The sequence below is a fragment of the Crinia signifera genome, chromosome 3 (assembly GCF_055691185.1).
Source record: "Crinia signifera chromosome 3, ASM5569118v1, whole genome shotgun sequence".
NCBI lineage: Eukaryota > Metazoa > Chordata > Amphibia > Anura > Myobatrachidae > Crinia > Crinia signifera.
In genome coordinates, this window is record NC_139219.1 from 1,340,771 (window position 1) to 1,359,709 (window position 18,939).

The 18,939-nt window shown below is 47.7% G+C and overlaps 1 protein-coding gene across 4 annotated transcripts in view; it reads left to right on the forward strand.

Moving 5' to 3' along the window:
* The first annotated feature begins 5,940 nt into the window (after positions 1-5,940).
* EPRS1 (glutamyl-prolyl-tRNA synthetase 1) overlaps positions 5,941-18,939 on the forward strand; it is a 260,057-nt gene continuing 247,058 nt past the window's right edge. For all 4 annotated transcript variants that reach the window (XM_083175138.1, XM_083175140.1, XM_083175139.1 and 1 more), the window contains exon 1: positions 5,941-6,140. In XM_083175138.1, the coding sequence (XP_083031264.1) occupies positions 5,945-6,140 (196 nt within the window). In that variant the 5' untranslated portion in view covers positions 5,941-5,944. The remainder of the gene's footprint in view (positions 6,141-18,939) is intronic.

Here is an 18,939-nt window from a genome sequence, read left to right on the forward strand (position 1 = left end):
AATCTGCTGCGCTATATAAGACGCTCTAACAGAATCTGCTGCCGGTCTATGTAAGAGACTGTAACGGAATCTGCTGCGCTATATAAGACACTGTAACGGGATGTGCTGCGCTATATAAGACGATGTAAAGGGATCTGCTGCGCTATATAAGACACTGTAACGGAATCTGCTGCGCTATATAAGACACTGTAACGGAATCTGCTGCGCTATATAACACGCTGTAACGGAATCTGCTGCGCTATATAACACACTGTAACGGAATCCGCTGCGCTATATAAGACGCTGTAACGGAATCTGCTGAGCTATATAATACACTGTAACGGAATCTGCTGCGCTATATAATACACTGTAACGGAATCTGCTGCGCTATATAAGACACTGTAACGGAATCTGCTGCGCTATATAAGACACTGTAACGGAATCTGCTGCGCTATATAAGATACTGTAACGGAATCTGCTGCGCTATATAAGACACTGTAACGGAATCTGCTGCGCTATATAAGATACTGTAACGGAATCTGCTGCGCTATATAAGACACTGTAACGGAATCTGCTGCGCTATATAAGACGCTGTAACGGAATCTGCTGCGCTATATAAGACACTGTAACGGAATCTGCTGCACTATATAACACACTGTAACGGAATCTGCTGCGCTATATAACACACTGTAACAGAATCTGCTGCGCTATATAAGACACTGTAACGGAATCTGCTGCGCTATATAAGACACTGTAACGGAATCTGCTGCGCTATATAAGACACTGTATAGGAATCTGCTGCGCTATATAAGACACTGTAACGGAATCTGCTGCGCTATATAATACACTGTAACGGAATCTGCTGCGCTATATAAGACACTGTAACGGAATCTGCTGCGCTATATAATACACTGTAACGGAATCTGCTGCGCTATATAAGACGCTGTAACGGAATCTACTGCGCTATATAAGACGCTGTAACGGAACCTGCTGCGCTATATAAGACACTGTAACGGAATCTGCTGCGCTATATAAGATACTGTAACGGAATCTGCTGCGCTATATAAGATACTGTAACGGAATCTGCTGCGCTATATAAGACACTGTAACGGAATCTGCTGCGCTATATAAGATACTGTAACGGAATCTGCTGCGCTATATAAGACACTGTAACGGAATCTGCTGCGCTATATAAGACGCTGTAACGGAATCTGCTGCGCTATATAAGACAATGTAACGGAATCTGCTGCGCTATATAACACACTGTAACGGAATCTGCTGCGCTATATAAGACACTGTAACAGAATCTGCTGCGCTATATAAGACACTGTAACGGAATCTGCTGCGCTATATAAGACACTGTAACGGAATCTGCTGCGCTATATAAGACACTGTATAGGAATCTGCTGCGCTATATAAGACACTGTAACGGAATCTGCTGCGCTATATAATACACTGTAACGGAATCTGCTGCTCTATATAAGACACTGTAACAGAATCTGCTGCACTATATAAGACGCTGTAACGGAATCTGCTGCGCTATATAAGAGGCTGTAACGGAATCTGCTGCGCTATATAAGACGCTCTAACAGAATCTGCTGCCGGTCTATGTAAGAGACTGTAACGGAATCTGCTGCGCTATATAAGACACTGTAACGGGATGTGCTGCGCTATATAAGACGATGTAAAGGGATCTGCTGCGCTATATAAGACACTGTAACGGAATCTGCTGCGCTATATAAGACACTGTAACGGAATCTGCTGCGCTATATAACACGCTGTAACGGAATCTGCTGCGCTATATAACACACTGTAACGGAATCCGCTGCGCTATATAAGACAATGTAACGGAATCTGCTGCTATATAAGACACTGTAACGGAATCTGCTGAGCTATATAATACACTGTAACGGAATCTGCTGCGCTATATAAGACACTGTAACGGAATCTGCTGCGCTATATAATACACTGTAACGGAATCTGCTGCGCTATATAAGACGCTGTAACGGAATCTACTGCGCTATATAAGACACTGTAACGGAACCTGCTGCGCTATATAAGACACTGTAACGGAATCTGCTGCGCTATATAAGATACTGTAACGGAATCTGCTGCGCTATATAAGATACTGTAACGGAATCTGCTGCGCTATATAAGACACTGTAACGGAATCTGCTGCGCTATATAAGATACTGTAACGGAATCTGCTGCGCTATATAAGACACTGTAACGGAATCTGCTGCGCTATATAAAACGCTGTAACGGAATCTGCTGCGCTATATAAGACGCTGTAACGGAATCTGCTGCGCTATATAAGACACTGTAACGGAATCTGCGGCGCTATATAAGACACTGTAACGGAATCTGCTGCGCTATATAAGACACTGTATAGGAATCTGCTGCGCTATATAAGACACTGTAACGGAATCTGCTGCGCTATATAATACACTGTAACGGAATCTGCTGCGCTATATAAGACGCTGTAACGGAATCTACTGCGCTATATAAGACACTGTAACGGAACCTGCTGCGCTATATAAGACACTGTAACGGAATCTGCTGCGCTATATAAGATACTGTAACGGAATCTGCTGCGCTATATAAGATACTGTAACGGAATCTGCTGCGCTATATAAGACACTGTAACAGAATCTGCTGCGCTATATAAGATGCTGTAACGGAATCTGCTGCGCTATATAAGACACTGTAACGGAATCTGCTGCGCTATATAAGACACTGTAACGGAATCTGCTGCGCTATATAAGACACTGTAACGGAATCTGCTGCGCTATATAAGACACTGTAACGGAATCTGCTGCGCTATATAAGACACTGTAACGGAATCTGCTGCGCTATATAAGAACCTGTAACGGAATCTGCTGTGCTATATAAGACAGTGTAACGGAATCTGCTGCGCTATATAAGACACTGTAACGGAATCTGCTGCGCTATATAATACACTGTAACGGAATCTGCTGCGCTATATAAGACACTGTAACGGAATCTGCTGCGCTATATAATACACTGTAACGGAATCTGCTGCGCTATATAAGACGCTGTAACGGAATCTACTGCGCTATATAAGACACTGTAACGGAACCTGCTGCGCTATATAAGACACTGTAACGGAATCTGCTGCGCTATATAAGATACTGTAACGGAATCTGCTGCGCTCTATAAGATACTGTAACGGAATCTGCTGCGCTATATAAGACGCTGTAACGGAATCTGCTGCGCTATATAAGATACTGTAACGGAATCTGCTGCGCTATATAAGACACTGTAACGGAATCTGCTGCGCTATATAAGATACTGTAACGGAATCTGCTGCGCTATATAAGACACTGTAACGGAATCTGCTGCGCTATATAAGAACCTGTAACGGAATCTGCTGTGCTATATAAGACACTGTAACGGAATCTGCTGCACTATATAAGAACCTGTAACGGAATCTGCTGTGCTATATAAGACAGTGTAACGGAATCTGCTGCGCTATATAAGACACTGTAACGGAATCTGCTGTACTATATAAGACACTGTAACAGAATCTGCTCCGCTATATAAGACACTGTAATGGAATCTGCTGTGCTATATAAGACACTGTAACGGTACCTGCTGCGCTATATAAGACACTGTAACGGAACCTGCTGCGCTATATAAGACACTGTAACGGAATCTGCTGCGCTATATAAGACACTGTAACGGAATCTGCTGCGCTATATAATACACTGTAACGGAATCTGCTGCACTATATAAGACACTGTAACGGAATCTGCTGCGCTATATAATACACTGTAACGGAATCTGCTGCGCTATATAAGATGCTGTAACGGAACCTGCTGCGCTATATAAGACATTGCAACGGAATCTGCTGCGCTATATAAGATACTGTAACGGAATCTGCTGCGCTATATAAGAACCTGTAATGGAATCCGCTGCGCTATATAAGACGCTGTAACGGAATCTGCTGCGCTATATAAGACACTGTAACGGAATCTGCTGCGCTATATAAGTAGTAGTAGTACGTTTATTTATAAGGCGCCGCAAAGTGTCCGCAGTGCCGTACATAGCAAACAAAAAAAAAAAAATTACAAGGTAACGTACAGGGTGTGTTGAAAAATACAGTATAAATAGGGGTATAGCTGGTAGAACTAAAATCAGCATCAGTTTAGAAGTAGGTGTGGAAATTGTCGAGGAGACTGAAGATGAAGTAGAGGAAGGGAAGAACAGGACAGGAGCACAGGTGAGGTAATGAGGTAGGGTGAGTACGTGAGGAAGGAGGACCCTACTCATAAGAGTTAACATACTAAAAATAGGTGGGTGGACGAACGAAATACAATAGGATAAGTAGGAACGGAGGGGAACGGAGGCAGGATAGGAGGATCAAAAGAGGTTAGGAGGAGGGATAGGCTAGTCGAAAAAAGTGGGTTTTGAGGGAGCGCTTGAAGGAGGTAAGGGAATCAGATAGCCTGATGGGTGGCGGGAGGTTGTTCCAGTGCAGGGGGGCAGCGCGAGAGGAGTCTTGGACACGGGAGTGGGAGGAGGTGATTAGGTGAGAGGTCAGTCGGCGGTCAGCGATGGAGCGAAGAGGACGGGAGGGAGTGTGGATAGAGATCAGTGAAGAGAGGTAGGGAGCTGTGGAGGAGGAGAGAGCCTTGTAGGTGGTGGTGAGGAGTTTAAAGAGAACTCGGAAAGGAATGGGGAGCCAGTGAAGTGATAGACAAAGGGGGGAGGCGGAGGTAGAGCGGCGGGAGAGGAAGATGAGCCTAGCAGCAGCGTTAAGAATGGATTGGAGAGGTGCGAGGCGGGTGAGAGGTAGCCCAGAAAGAAGGATGTTGCAGTAGTCAAGGCGGGAGATGAGAAGAGAGTGAATGAGAATTTTGGTCGGAGAATAAGATACTGTAACAGAATCCGCTGCGCTATATAAGAACCTGTAATGGAATCCGCTGCGCTATATAAGACGCTGTAACGGAATCTGCTGCGTTATATAAGACGCTGTAACGGAATCTGCTGCGCTATATAAGACACTGTAACGGAATCTGCTGCGCTATATAAGACACTGTAACTGATTCTGCTGCGCTATATAAGACACTGTAACGGAATCTGCTGCGCTATATAAGACGCTGTAACGGAATCTGCTGCGCTATATAAGACACTGTAACGGAATCTGCTCCGCTATATAAGACACTGTAACGGAATCTGCTGCGCTATATAAGATACTGTAACGGAATCTGCCGCGCTATATAAGACGCTGTAACGGAATCTGCTGCGCTATATAAGACACTGTAACGGAATCTGCTCCGCTATATAAGACACTGTAACGGAACCTGCTGCGCTATATAAGACACTGTAACGGAATCTGCTGCGCTATATAAGACGCTGTAACGGAATCTGCTGCGCTATATAAGACACTGTAACGGAATCTGCTCCGCTATATAAGACACTGTAACGGAACCTGCTGCGCTATATAAGACACTGTAACGGAATCTGCTGCGCTATATAAGACGCTGTAACGGAATCTGCTGCGCTATATAAGACGCTGTAACGGAATCTGCTGCGCTATATAAGACGCTGTAACGGAATCTGCTGCGCTATATAAGACGCTGTAACGGAATCTGCTGCGCTATATAAGACACTGTAACGGAATCTGCTGCGCTATATAATACACTGTAAATAAATAAATAATAAATATATAGCAGTGCCGAGCGGCGGGCTAGATCCACTTCAATTCTTTGACAAGGATGTGACATTTTTGCGAGGGTGGAAGTTGCAGTTGACCTCACAGCGTTTTTTTCATTTTATCTCTAATTTCCGTAGGTTTAGATGGATTGTACCCTCGCGAGCTCGCCACACTATTATATATTCCCTCCAGGTATACGTGGACCCAGGCATGATGGGAAATGTCAGAATACTGAAGTGGTTCCAGCCGCAAACTTAATTTGACAGAATGTTGCCCTGGACAAAGATGGCGGCGCATGGCCAGTGCCCGAATCCAACATGGCCGTACGCTGCCGGAAGTGTGGTGCCGGCTGAGCCGGAAGTGCCTGCTTTGCCTCATCTAGTCTGGAGTTTCGTGGCAGCCGGGCGCAAGAAGACGAACATGAGTGGGAGAGGAAGCGTGGCGGCGCTCAGCCTGACCGTGCCCAGCAGCTCGGCCCCGGGTAATGCCCCCTCCGCAGTGTGCCCGGCACCGTGTAATGCTACCCCAGCCTGTAGTGTACCAGGCTCCGGGCTATACCCCCGGTACAAGTGCCAGCATGCTACGGCTGATCCACTGTGACAGGTCAGGCTGGTATTTGTAGTACCGCAGTAAGCCGGCAGAGGCTGCTTATATACGGGTGATGTGACGGCACATGTTACCTCCTGATGTCATGTATGTGCTCGGAGACATCACACGTTATTCAGGAGCACAGTGCTTTGCTGACACTGACCTGTACACATGTAGTGTGGACCGCATGTTATCCCTACCTGTAGTTACATGAGATTGCATCATGCGGCCACACCCCCTCTGTCCTCGTCTGTGTGACATGGGAAGCCACATGCATGTAGTGGTTGGTCTGTGTGACATGGGAAGCCACATGTATGTAATGGTCAGTCTGTGTGACATAGTATGCTACACGCATGTAATGGTCCGTCTGTGTGAAATAGGAAGCTACATGTATGTAATGGTCGGTCTGTGTGACATGGGAAGCCACATGCATGTAGTGGTCGGTCTGTGTGACATGGGAAGCCACATGTATGTAATGGTCAGTCTGTGTGACATAGTATGCTACACGCATGTAATGGTCCGTCTGTGTGACATAGGAAGCCACATGTATGTAATGGTCAGTCTGTGTGACATAGTATGCTACACACATGTAATGGTCCGTCTGTGTGACATAGGAAGCCACATGTATGTAATGGTCAGTCTGTGTGACATAGTATGCTACACGCATGTAATGGTCCGTCTGTGTGACATAGGAAGCTACATGTATGTAATGGTCAGTCTGTGTGACATAGGAAGCCACATTTATGTAATGGTCGGTCTGTGTGACATGGGAAGCCACATGCATGTAATGGTTGGTCTGTGTGACATAGGAAGCTACATGCATGTAGTGTTAGGTCTGTGTGACATGGGAAGCTACATGCATGTAATGTTTGGTCTGTGTGACATAGGAAGCTACATGCATGTAGTGGTAGGTCTGTGTGACATGGGAAGCTACATGCATGTAATGGTTGGTCTGTGGGACATAGGAAGCTACATGCATGTAGTGGTAGGTCTGTGTGACATAGGAAGCTACATGCATGTAGTGGTATGTCTGTGTGACATAGGAAGCTACATGCATGTAATGGTTGGTCTGTGTGACGTGGGAAGCCACATGTATGTAATGGTTGGTCTGTGTGACGTGGGAAGCTACATGTATGTAATGGTTGGTCTGTGTGACGTGGGAAGCTACATGTATGTAATGGTTGGTCTGTGTGACGTGGGAAGCTACATGCATGTAATGGTTGGTCTGTGTGACGTGGGTAGCCACATGCATGTAATGGTTGGTCTGTGTGACGTGGGAAGCCACATGCATGTAATGGTTGGTCTGTGTGACGTGGGAAGCTACATGCATGTAATGGTCGGTCTGTGTAACTGGAAGCTACATGCATGTAATGGTCGGTCTGTGTGACATGGGAAGCCACATGCATGTAATGGTTGGTCTGTGTGGCATGGGAAGCCACATGTATGTAATGGTTGGTCTGTGTGACATGGGTAGCCACATGTATGTACTGTTCGGTATGTGTGACTGGAAGCCACATGCATGTAATGGTTGGTCTGTGTGACATAGGAAGCTACACGCATGTAATGGTTGTTCTTTGTGACATAGAATATTTAGGATATTAAACTATTTAGGACATGGGTCCTCAAACTACTGCCCGCGGGCCAGATGCGGCCCTCTGAGGACGTTTATGCGGCCCGCCGAGGATGTTTATGCGGCCCGTTGGGTTATGGCAAAATCAGACCAGAAGCAGCTCTGAAAGGAGTGCTGCGGGCCGTGGTCCCTCACCTTCTCCTCCACTGTCGGCGGCCATGTTCCTGTAGGCTTTTAAAACATGGCCGCGGCTACAGGAACATGGCCGCCGGCCTCCAGGTCTATGTGGAGGAGGTTCCCTCTGATGCCTCAAATGCTGGGTGTGGACGTCATGTTATTATGCAGGGGAAGCAGCCTGTGATGTCATGGCATTATTAATAATAATGCCATATAATAATACCATGACACCACAGGCCGCTGCAGGGGGCATTATTCTCCCTGTATAATATAAGTAATGCCATGACACCACAGGCTGCTCCCCCTGTATAATAATAATGCCATGACACCACAGGCCGCTACAGGGGGCATTATTCTCCCTGTATAATATAAGTAATGCCATGACACCACAGGCTGCTCCCCCTGTATAATAATAATGCCATGACACCACAGGCCGCTACAGGGGGCATTATTCTCCCTGTATAATATAAGTAATGCCATGACACCACAGGCTGCTCCCCCTGTATAATAATAATGCCATGACACCACAGGCCGCTACAGGGGGCATTATTCTCCCTGTATAATATAAGTAATGCCATGACACCACAGGCTGCTCCCCCTGTATAATAATAATGCCATGACACCACAGGCCGCTACAGGGGGCATTATTCTCCCTGTATAATATAAGTAATGCCATGACACCACAGCCTGTGGTGTCATGGCATTATTATTATTATACAGGGGGAGCAGCCTGTGGTGTCCTGTTATACAGGGGAGCAGCCTGTGTGGGTCCTGTTATACAGGGGGGAGCAGCCTGTGGGGTCCCGTTATTATACGGGGGATTTAACTTTACTTCCTTTTAAATATTGTGTTTGTTCCCATTTTGTTTCTTCACTTTAAAATAAGATATATGCAGCGTGCATAGGAATTTGTTCATAGTTTCTGTTTTTACTATAGTCCGGCCCTCCAACAGTCTGAGGGACAGTGAACTGGCCCCCTATATAAAAAGTTTGAGGACCCCTGATTTAGGACATAGGATCTCTGTCTACAGTGTACACTGTGAGATATAACTTCCCGTCAGCCAGACATTGCCTTATGCCGTGAGCTATAACTTACCGTCAGCCAGACATTGCCTTATGCCGTGACCTAGAACTTCCCGTCAGCCAGACATTGCCTTATGCCGTGAGATATAACTTACCGTCAGCCAGACATTGCCTTATGCCGTGACCTAGAACTTACCGTCAGCCAGACATTGCCTTATGCCGTGAGCTAGAACTTCCCGTCAGCCAGACATTGCCTTATGCCGTGAGATATAACTTCCTGTCAGCCAGACATTGCCTTATGCTGTGAGATATAATTTCCCGTCCGCCAGACATTGCCTTATTCCGTGAGATATAATTTCCCGTCAGCCAGACATTGCCTTATTCCGTGAGATATAACTTCCTGTCAGCCAGACATTGCCTTATGCCGTGAGATATAACTTCCCGTCAGCCAGACATTGCCTTATGCCGTGACCTAGAACTTCCCGTCAGCCAGACATTGCCTTATGCCGTGAGCTAGAACTTCCCGTCAGCCAGACATTGCCTTATGCCGTGAGCTAGAACTTCCCGTCAGCCAGACATTGCCTTATGCCGTGACCTAGAACTTCCCGTCAGCCAGACATTGCCTTATGCCGTGACCTAGAACTTCCCGTCAGCCAGACATTGCCTTATGCCGTGACCTAGAACTTCCCGTCAGCCAGACATTGCCTTATGCCGTGACCTAGAACTTCCCGTCAGCCAGACATTGCCTTATGCCGTGACCTAGAACTTCCCGTCAGCCAGACATTGCCTTATGCCGTGACCTAGAACTTCCCGTCAGCCAGACATTGCCTTATGCCGTGACCTAGAACTTCCCGTCAGCCAGACATTGCCTTATGCCGTGACCTAGAACTTCCCGTCAGCCAGACATTGCCTTATGCCGTGACCTAGAACTTCCCGTCAGCCAGACATTGCCTTATGCCGTGACCTAGAACTTCCCGTCAGCCAGACATTGCCTTATGCCGTGACCTAGAACTTCCCGTCAGCCAGACATTGCCTTATGCCGTGACCTAGAACTTCCCGTCAGCCAGACATTGCCTTATGCCGTGAGATATAACTTCCCGTCAGCCAGACATTGCCTTATGCTGTGACCTAGAACTTCCCGTCAGCCAGACATTGCCTTATGCCGTGAGATAGAACTTCCCGTCAGCCAGACATTGCCTTATGCCGTGACCTAGAACTTCCCGTCAGCCAGACATTGCCTTATGCCGTGAGATATAACTTCCCGTCAGCCAGACATTGCCTTATGCCGTGAGATATAACTTCCCGTCAGCCAGACATTGCCTTATGCCGTGACCTAGAACTTCCCGTCAGCCAGACATTGCCTTATGCCGTGACCTAGAACTTCCCGTCAGCCAGACATTGCCTTATGCCGTGACCTAGAACTTCCCGTCAGCCAGACATTGCTGTACACTGAGGTTCAATGTAACCACAGGATCAGAGTTAGGGTGCCCACACACTAGAAAGATCTGCGATCGTAAGATGTGCGCATAAATTAGCCTTGAAATCTTTTTTCCGTCCTGGACAAAAGATTTCAGGCAAGCGCACATCTTTACCACAGATTTTTCTTAAGATCCCGTGTGCGTTCCTATGGATCTTTTGCTAAATCTTCTGATCTTTTGTGCAGCACGTAAGATCAGAAGATTCAGCTAGAGATCCACGGGAGCGCGCTTCGGACCAAAATCGGCCGATTTTTGACCGATTATCGGTAAACATCGGACAATATATCGGCCGATTTATCGGAAATCGGCCAATCGGCCCAAAAATCGTTCTAGTGTGTGGGCACCTTAATAGTTATTGCATCTGTTGGGGGATGCTTTAAGATCTGTCACGCATGCTGATGGGGGTATAGCAATTCAATTACAGTCAAAAAATTGGAACTTAGATTGAATAGGCTGAATGTAAATTTGACCTAAAGTTCTGGGAACATCGGCTCAGATTGAATTCCCCCCTCAGTGATTATTGATGCTCTGGGTAATGACCAGACGATAGTCAGATAATTGCACAGTATAGCATTGCCTTTTATATCTTATGGTTATACTGATATTTTCAATGTAAGATAATTATTTGCGGGTTTTACCTTTTCAAGCTTTATTTCTCTGTATTGTGCTGTGGTCTGTACGTTCTTAGCTATGAGGGAACGGTGTCTGCAGCCTGGGCAGGTGCTGTATTCTGTACGTTCTTAGCTATGAGGGAACGGTGTCTGCAGCCTGGGCACGTGCTGTGGTCTGTACATTCTTAGCTATGAGGGAACGGTGTCTGCAGCCTGGGCAGGTGCTGTGGTCTGTACATTCTTAGCTATGAGTGAATGGTGTCTGCAGCCTGGGCAGGTGCTGTGGTCTGTACGCTCTTAGCTATGAGTGAATGGTGTCTGCAGCCTGGGCAGGTGCTGTGGTCTGTACATTCTTAGCTATGAGGGAACGGTGTCTGCAACCTGGGCAGGTGCTGTGGTCAGTACATTCTTAGCTATGAGGGAACGGTGTCTGCAACCTGGGCAGGTGCTGTGGTCAGTACGTTCTTAGCTATGAGGGAACGGTGTCTGCAGCCTGGGCAAGTGCTGTATTCTGTACGTTATTAGCAATGAGGGAATGGTGTCAGCAGCCTGGGCAGGTGCTGTGGTCTGTACGTTCTTAGCTATGAGGGAACGGTGTCTGCAGCTTGGGCAGGTGCTGTATTCTGTACGTTCTTAGCTATGAGGGAACGGTGTCTGCAGCCTGGGCACGTGCTGTGGTCTGTACGTTCTTAGCTATGAGGGAACGGTGTCTGCAGCCTGGGCACGTGCTGTGGTCTGTACGTTCTTAGCTATGAGGGAACGGTGTCTGCAGCCTGGGCACGTGCTGTGGTCTGTACGTTCTTAGCTATGAGGGAACGGTGTCTGCAGCCTGGGCACGTGCTGTGGTCTGTACGTTCTTAGCTATGAGGGAACAGTGTCTGCAACCTGGGCCGGGGCTGTGGTCTGTACGTTCTTAGCTATGAGGGAGCGGTGTCTGCAGCCTGGGCAGGTGCTGTGGTCTGTATGTTCTTAGCTATGAGGGAACGGTGTCTGCAGCCTGGGAAGGTGCTGTGGTCTGTACGTTCTTAGCTATGAGGGAACTTTGTCGGCAGGTGCTGTATTCTGTATGTTCTTAGCTATGAGGGAACGGTGTCTGCAGCCTGGGCAGGTGATGTGGTCTGTACGTTCTTAGCTATGAGGGAACGGTGTCTGCAGCCTGAGCATGTGCTGTATTCTGTACATTCTTAGCTATGAGGGAACGGTGTCGGTAGCCTGGGTAGGTGCTGTGGTCTGTATGTTCTTAGCTATGAGGGAACGGTGTCTGCAGCCTGGGCAGGTGCTGTGGTCTGTACGTTCATAGCTATGAGGGAACGGTGTCTGCATCCTGGGCAGGTGCTGTGGTCTGTACGTTCTTAGCTATGAGGGAGCGGTGTCTGCAGCCTGGGCAGGTGCTGTGGTCTGTATGTTCTTAGCTATGAGGGAATGGTGTCTGCAGACTGGGCAGGTGCTGTGGTCTGTACGTTCTTAGCTATGAGGGAACAGTGTCTGCAGCCTGGGCAGGTGCTGTATTCTGTACGTTCTTTGCTATGAGGGAGCGGTATCTGCAGACTGGGCAGGTGCTGTGGTCTGTAGATTCTTAGCTATGAGGGAACGGTGTCTGCAGCCTGGGCAGGTGATGTGGTCTGTACGTTCTTAGCTATGAGGGAACGGTGTATGCAGACTGGGCAGGTGCTGTGGTCTGTACGTTCTTAGCTATGAGGGAACGGTGTCTGCAGACTGGGCAGGTGCTGTGGTCAGTACGTTCTTAGCTATGAGGGAACGGTGTCTGCAGACTGGGCAGGTGCTGTGGTCTGTACGTTCTTAGCTATGAGGGAACGGTGTCTGCAGCCTGGGCAGGTGCTGTGGTCAGTACGTTCTTAGCTATGAGGGAACGGTGTCTGCAGCCTGGGCAGGTGCTGTGGTCTGTACGTTCTTAGCTATGAGGGAACGTTGTCTGCAACCTGGGCAGGTGCTGTGGTCTGTACGTTCTTAGCTATGAGGGAACGGTGTCTGCAGCCTGGGCAGGTGATGTGGTCTGTACGTTCTTAGCTATGAGGGAACGGTGTCTGCAGTCTGGGCAGGTGCTGTGGTCTGTACGTTCTTAGCTATGAGGGAACGGTGTCTGCAGCCTGGGCCGGGGCTGTGGTCTGTACGTTCTTAGCTATGAGGGAACGGTGTCTGCAGCCTGGGCAGGTGCTGTGGTCTGTACGTTCTTAGCTATGAGGGAACGGTGTCTGCAGCCTGGGCAGGTGCTGTGGTCTGTACGTTCTTAGCTATGAGGGAATGGTGTCGGCAGAGTGGACAGGTGCTGTGGTCTGTACGTTCTTAGCTATGAGGGAATGGTGTCGGCAGAGTGGGCAGGTGCTGTGGTCTGTACGTTCTTAGCTATGAGGGAATGGTGTCGGCAGAGTGGGCAGGTGCTGTGGTCTGTATGTTCTTAGCTATGAGGGAGCGGTGTCTGCAGCCTGGGCAGGTGCTGTGGTCTGTACGTTCTTAGCTATGAGGGAACCGTGTCTGCAGCCTGGGCAGGTGCTGTGGTCTTCACGTTCTTAGCTATGAGGGAACGGTGTCTGCAGCCTGGGCCGGGGCTGTGGTCTGTACATTCTTAGCTATGAGGGAACGGTGTCTGCAGCCTGGGCAGGTGATGTGGTCTGTACGTTCTTAGCTATGAGGGAATGGTGTCGGCAGAGTGGACAGGTGCTGTGGTCTGTACGTTCTTAGCTATGAGGGAATGGTGTTGGCAGACTGGGCAGGTGCTGTGGTCGGTACGTTCTTATCTTCCCACTGTGTTTGCACTTGCAGTGATTAGTGATGGCACTGAGGATATAATGACAAACTTAGAGACCGATACTCGGCATTTGGGGATGTAATGGGGGTGGCTAGAAGAATATGGCCGTGCTGTGACTATTTTCTCAGTGCTGCGTAGTCAGCCACTTCCAATTCATTTGTACCTGGATAGGCTTCTTTTTAAGCGCATTTTTTTCAGGTCTCACAGAATCACAAGTGAAATAATTCGCTCCACCTCTGGATCTTTTAAAATGTGTCAGTGAGTAATGAGTACACCTGTGAGGTGACCTGGAAAACATGAACTGTGTGGGGTCCTGAGGACCGAGTTTGGGAACCACTGATTTAAGTGATCGGGGAACATATTTCTCAAGGTCCATGAAATTGCATCTGCGTATGAGCGGTGTGTTCTGATTCATGCCCGCCTCCATAACTCCTACCTGGTGGTACCTGCGTCTCCCCCGATGTTCCTCCTCTCCCACATTGGCCGCCTTAGTGGTTGCGGTTATTTCCTTTCTACTGAATGTAGATTGAACCACGTGACCAATGGAACATACCATGTGGCAGTGGCACAACAATGAATCTATCCACACCACCATCTGTTCCTTCTAGAAGTTGGTGGTGAGCGTACAGTTCGTATGTCCTGTTGCCTACTTTCAGGCTCCCCCTCACCTGTGGGGCGATATGGTATGTCCCACCAGCCGGAAACATTTACTGTCGAGGATATAGATCCAACCCCTCCTCAGCCAGGTGTTACACTCCAAGTCACTGCCCTCTGCTGGCCCCTGCCCTCCTGTCATTGCCCTCTGCTGGCCCCTGCCCTCCTGTCACTGCCCTCTAGTGGCCTCTGACCCCCCATTACTGCCTGCTAATGGCCTCTGACCCCCCCCCCCCCTGCTTCCCTTTTATACCTTACCCCACATTTAATTGGTCTCCAAATCATGTTACTTGCAACTAAAAATCATATCCAAAACACAACTGTATCTCACACAAGACACTACTAAATCTCTTATCCATGCACTCATTATATCCAGCACTAATTATTGCAATAGTCTCCTAACTGGTCTTCCCAAGAACAGACTCTCACCACTGCAATCCATGCTAAATGCTGCTGCTAGGCTGATCTTCCTAGCAAGACGCTCATCGTCTGCTGATCCGCTCTGCCAGTCCCTCCATTGGTTGCCTGTATATTACCATATTCAATATAAAACACTTCTACCCGCATATAAAGCTATTAACCATACTGCACCAGCATATATCTCCTCACTTATCACAAAATATCTCCCATCTCGACCACTCCGCTCTGCACAAGATTTGCGTCTCTCTTCTGCACGGATCACTAGCTCCCATTCACTATTACAGGACTTTCATCAGGCTGCTCCCATCCTATGGAATGCCCTTCCATGCACATTAAGACTCTCCGCTAGCCTCCAAACTTTCATGTGTTCCCTGAAAACTCACTTCTTCAGGCAAGCCTATCATATTTATATACCGCACCCATAACCCTCTGAGGCACTTATGTATTATATAGCTCCCCTGTGCCTGTCCATGTAGTTTCCTCCTATGTTCCTATATATTGTAAGCTTGCAGCAGGGCCCTCCTACCTCCAAGTCTGTCTGTCTGTTACCCAGTTTGTTTTATCACTGTCTACAATTGTAAAGCGCAACGGAATATGCTGCGCTATATAAGACACTGTAACAGAATCTGCTGCGCTATATAAGACATTGTAACGGAATCTGCTGCGCTATATAAGACATTGTAACGGAATCTGCTGCGCTATATAAGACACTGTAACAGAATCTGCTGCGCTATATAAGACACTGTAACGGAATCTGCTGCGCTATATAAGACATTGTAACGGAATCTGCTGCGCTATATAAGACATTGTAACGGAATCTGCTGCGCTATATAAGACATTGTAACGGAATCTGCTGCGCTATATAAGACACTGTAACGGAATCTGCTGCGCTATATAAGACACTGTAACGGAATCTGCTGCGCTATATAAGACACTGTAACGGAATCTGCTGCGCTATATAAGACACTGTAACGGAATCTGCTGCGCTATATAAGACACTGTAACGGAATCTGCTGCGCTATATAAGACACTGTAACGGAATCTGCTGCGCTATATAAGACACTGTAACGGAATCTGCTGCTCTATATAAGACACTGTAACTGAATCTGCTGCGCTATATAAGACACTGTAATGGAATCTGCTGCACTATATAAGACGCTGTAACGGGATCTGCTGCTCTATATAAGACTCTGATGCGCTATATAAGACGCTGTAACGGAATCTGCTGCGCTATATAAGACACTGTAACGGAATCTGCTGCGCTATATAAGACACTGTAACGGAATCTGCTGCGCTATATAAGATACTGTAACGGAATCTGCTGCGCTATATAATACACTGTAACGGAATCTGCTGCGCTATATAAGACACTAACGGAATCTGCTGCGCTATATAAGACGCTGTAACAGAATCTGCTGCGATATATAAGACCCTGTAACGGAATCTGCTGCGCTATATAAGACTCTGTAACGGAATCTGCTGCGCTATATAAGACACTGTAACGGAATCTGCTGCACTATATAAGACGCTGTAACGGAATCTGCTGCGCTATATAAGACATTGTAACGGAATCTGCTGCGCTATATAAGACATTGTAACGGAATCTGCTGCGCTATATAATACACTGTAACGGAATCTGCTGCGCTATATAAGACGCTGTAACAGAATCTGCTGCGCTATATAATACACTGTAACGGAATCTGCTGCGCTATATAAGACTCTGTAACGGAATCTGCTGCGCTATATAAGACTCTGTAACGGAATCTGCTGCGCTATATAAGACGCTGTAACGGAATCTGCTGCGATATATAAGACACTGTAACGGAATCTGCTGCGCTATATAGGATGCTGTAACGGAATCTGCTGCGCTATATAAGACACTGTAACGGAATCTGCTGCGCTATATAAGACACTGTAACGGAATCTGCTGCGCTATATAAGACACTGTAACGGAATCTGCTGCGCTATATAAGACACTGTAACGGAATCTGCTGCACTATATAAGACACTGTAACGGAATCTGCTGCGCTATATAAGACACTGTAACGGAATCTGCTGTGCTATATAAGACACTGTAACGGAATCTGCTGCGCTATATAAGACGCTGTAACGGAATCTGCTGCGCTATATAAGACGCTGTAACGGAATCTGCTGCGCTATATAAGACACTGTAACGGAATCTGCTGCGCTATATAAGACGCTGTAACGGAATCTGCTGCGATATATAAGACGCTGTAACGGAATCTGCTGCGCTATGTAAGACACTGTAACGGAATCTGCTGCGCTATATAGGATGCTGTAACGGAATCTGCTGCGCTATATAAGACACTGTAACGGAATCTGCTGCGCTATATAAGACGCTGTAACGGAATCTGCTGCTATATAAGACGCTGTAACAGTATCTGCTGCACTATATAAGACGCTGTAACGGAATCCGCTGCGCTATATAAGAACCTGTAACGGAATCTGCTACGCTATATAAGACGCTGTAACGGAATCTGCTGCGCTATATAAGACACTATAACAGAATCTGCTGCGCTATATAAGACACTGTAATGGAATCTGCTGCGCTATATAAGACGCTGTAACGGAATCTGCTGCGCTATATAAGACACTGTAACGGAATCTGCTGCGCTATATAGGACACTGTAACGGAATCTGCTGCGCTATATAGGACACTGTAACGGAATCTGTTGCGCTATATAAGACACTGTAACGGAATCTGCTGCACTATATAAGACGCTGTAACGGAATCTGCTGCGCTATATAAGACACTGTAACGGAATCTGCTGCGCTATATAACACACCGTAACGGAATCTGCTGTGCTATATAAGACGCTGTAACAGAATCTGCTGCGCTATGTAAGACGCTGTAAATAAATAATAAAATAAATGTCCCCATATTGGTCTGTAAGCACTAGATATAATTCTGTAATAGGATGTTTCACAGCTAGTACAGCTAACCAGTAGTAGGACCTCATAGCCGCATGCAGATGTCCTCATAAAGGGGCAGATGTCCTCAGTACTGGAAGCTGTGCTCCTTTTCCTTGTTCTGCACCATTCCCCCATATACACTGACTCTGCATCACGGATGATCCCGTCCTCATATAGGGGCAGGGGCCAGTACTGGAGGCTGTGCTCCTTATCCTTGTTCTACACCTTTCCCCCATATACACTGACTCTGCATCACGGATGATCCCGTCCTCATATAGGGGCAGGGGCCAGTACTGGAAGCTGTGCTCCTTTTCCTTGTTCTGCACCATTCCCCCATATACACTGACTCTGCATCACGGATGATCCCGTCCTCATATAGGGCCAGGGGCCAGTACGGGAAGCTGTGCTCCTTATCCTTGTTCTACACCTTTCCCCCATATACACTGACTCTGCATCACAGATGATCCCGTCCTCATATAGGGGCAGGGGCCAGTACTGGAAGCTGTGCTCCTTATCCTTGTTCTACACCTTTCCCCCATATACACTGACTCTGCATCACGAATGATCCTGTCCTCATATAGGGGCAGGGGCCAGTACGGGAAGCTGTGCTCCTTTTCCTTGTTCTGCACCATTCCCCCATATACACTGACTCTGCATCACGGATGATCCCGTCCTCATATAGGGGCAGGGGCCAGTACTGGAAGCTGTGCTCCTTATCCTTGTTCTACACCTTTCCCCCATATACACTGACTGCATCACAGATGATCCCGTCCTCATATAGGGGCAGGGGCCAGTACTGGAAGCTGTGCTCCTTATCCTTGTTCTACACCTTTCCCCCATATACACTGACTCTGCATCACGGATGATCCCGTCCTCCCTCAGCCAGGTGTTACACTCCAAGTCACTTCCCTCTAATGGCCTCGCCCCCCCCCTTCACTGCCCCCTAATCGCCTCTGCCCCCCCACCCCCCCCGCCACTGCCCTCTAATGGCCTCTCCCTATCACCCTCTCCTGCTGCTGCCCGCTAATGGCCTCTGCCTCTGTCCCCGTCACTGCCCTC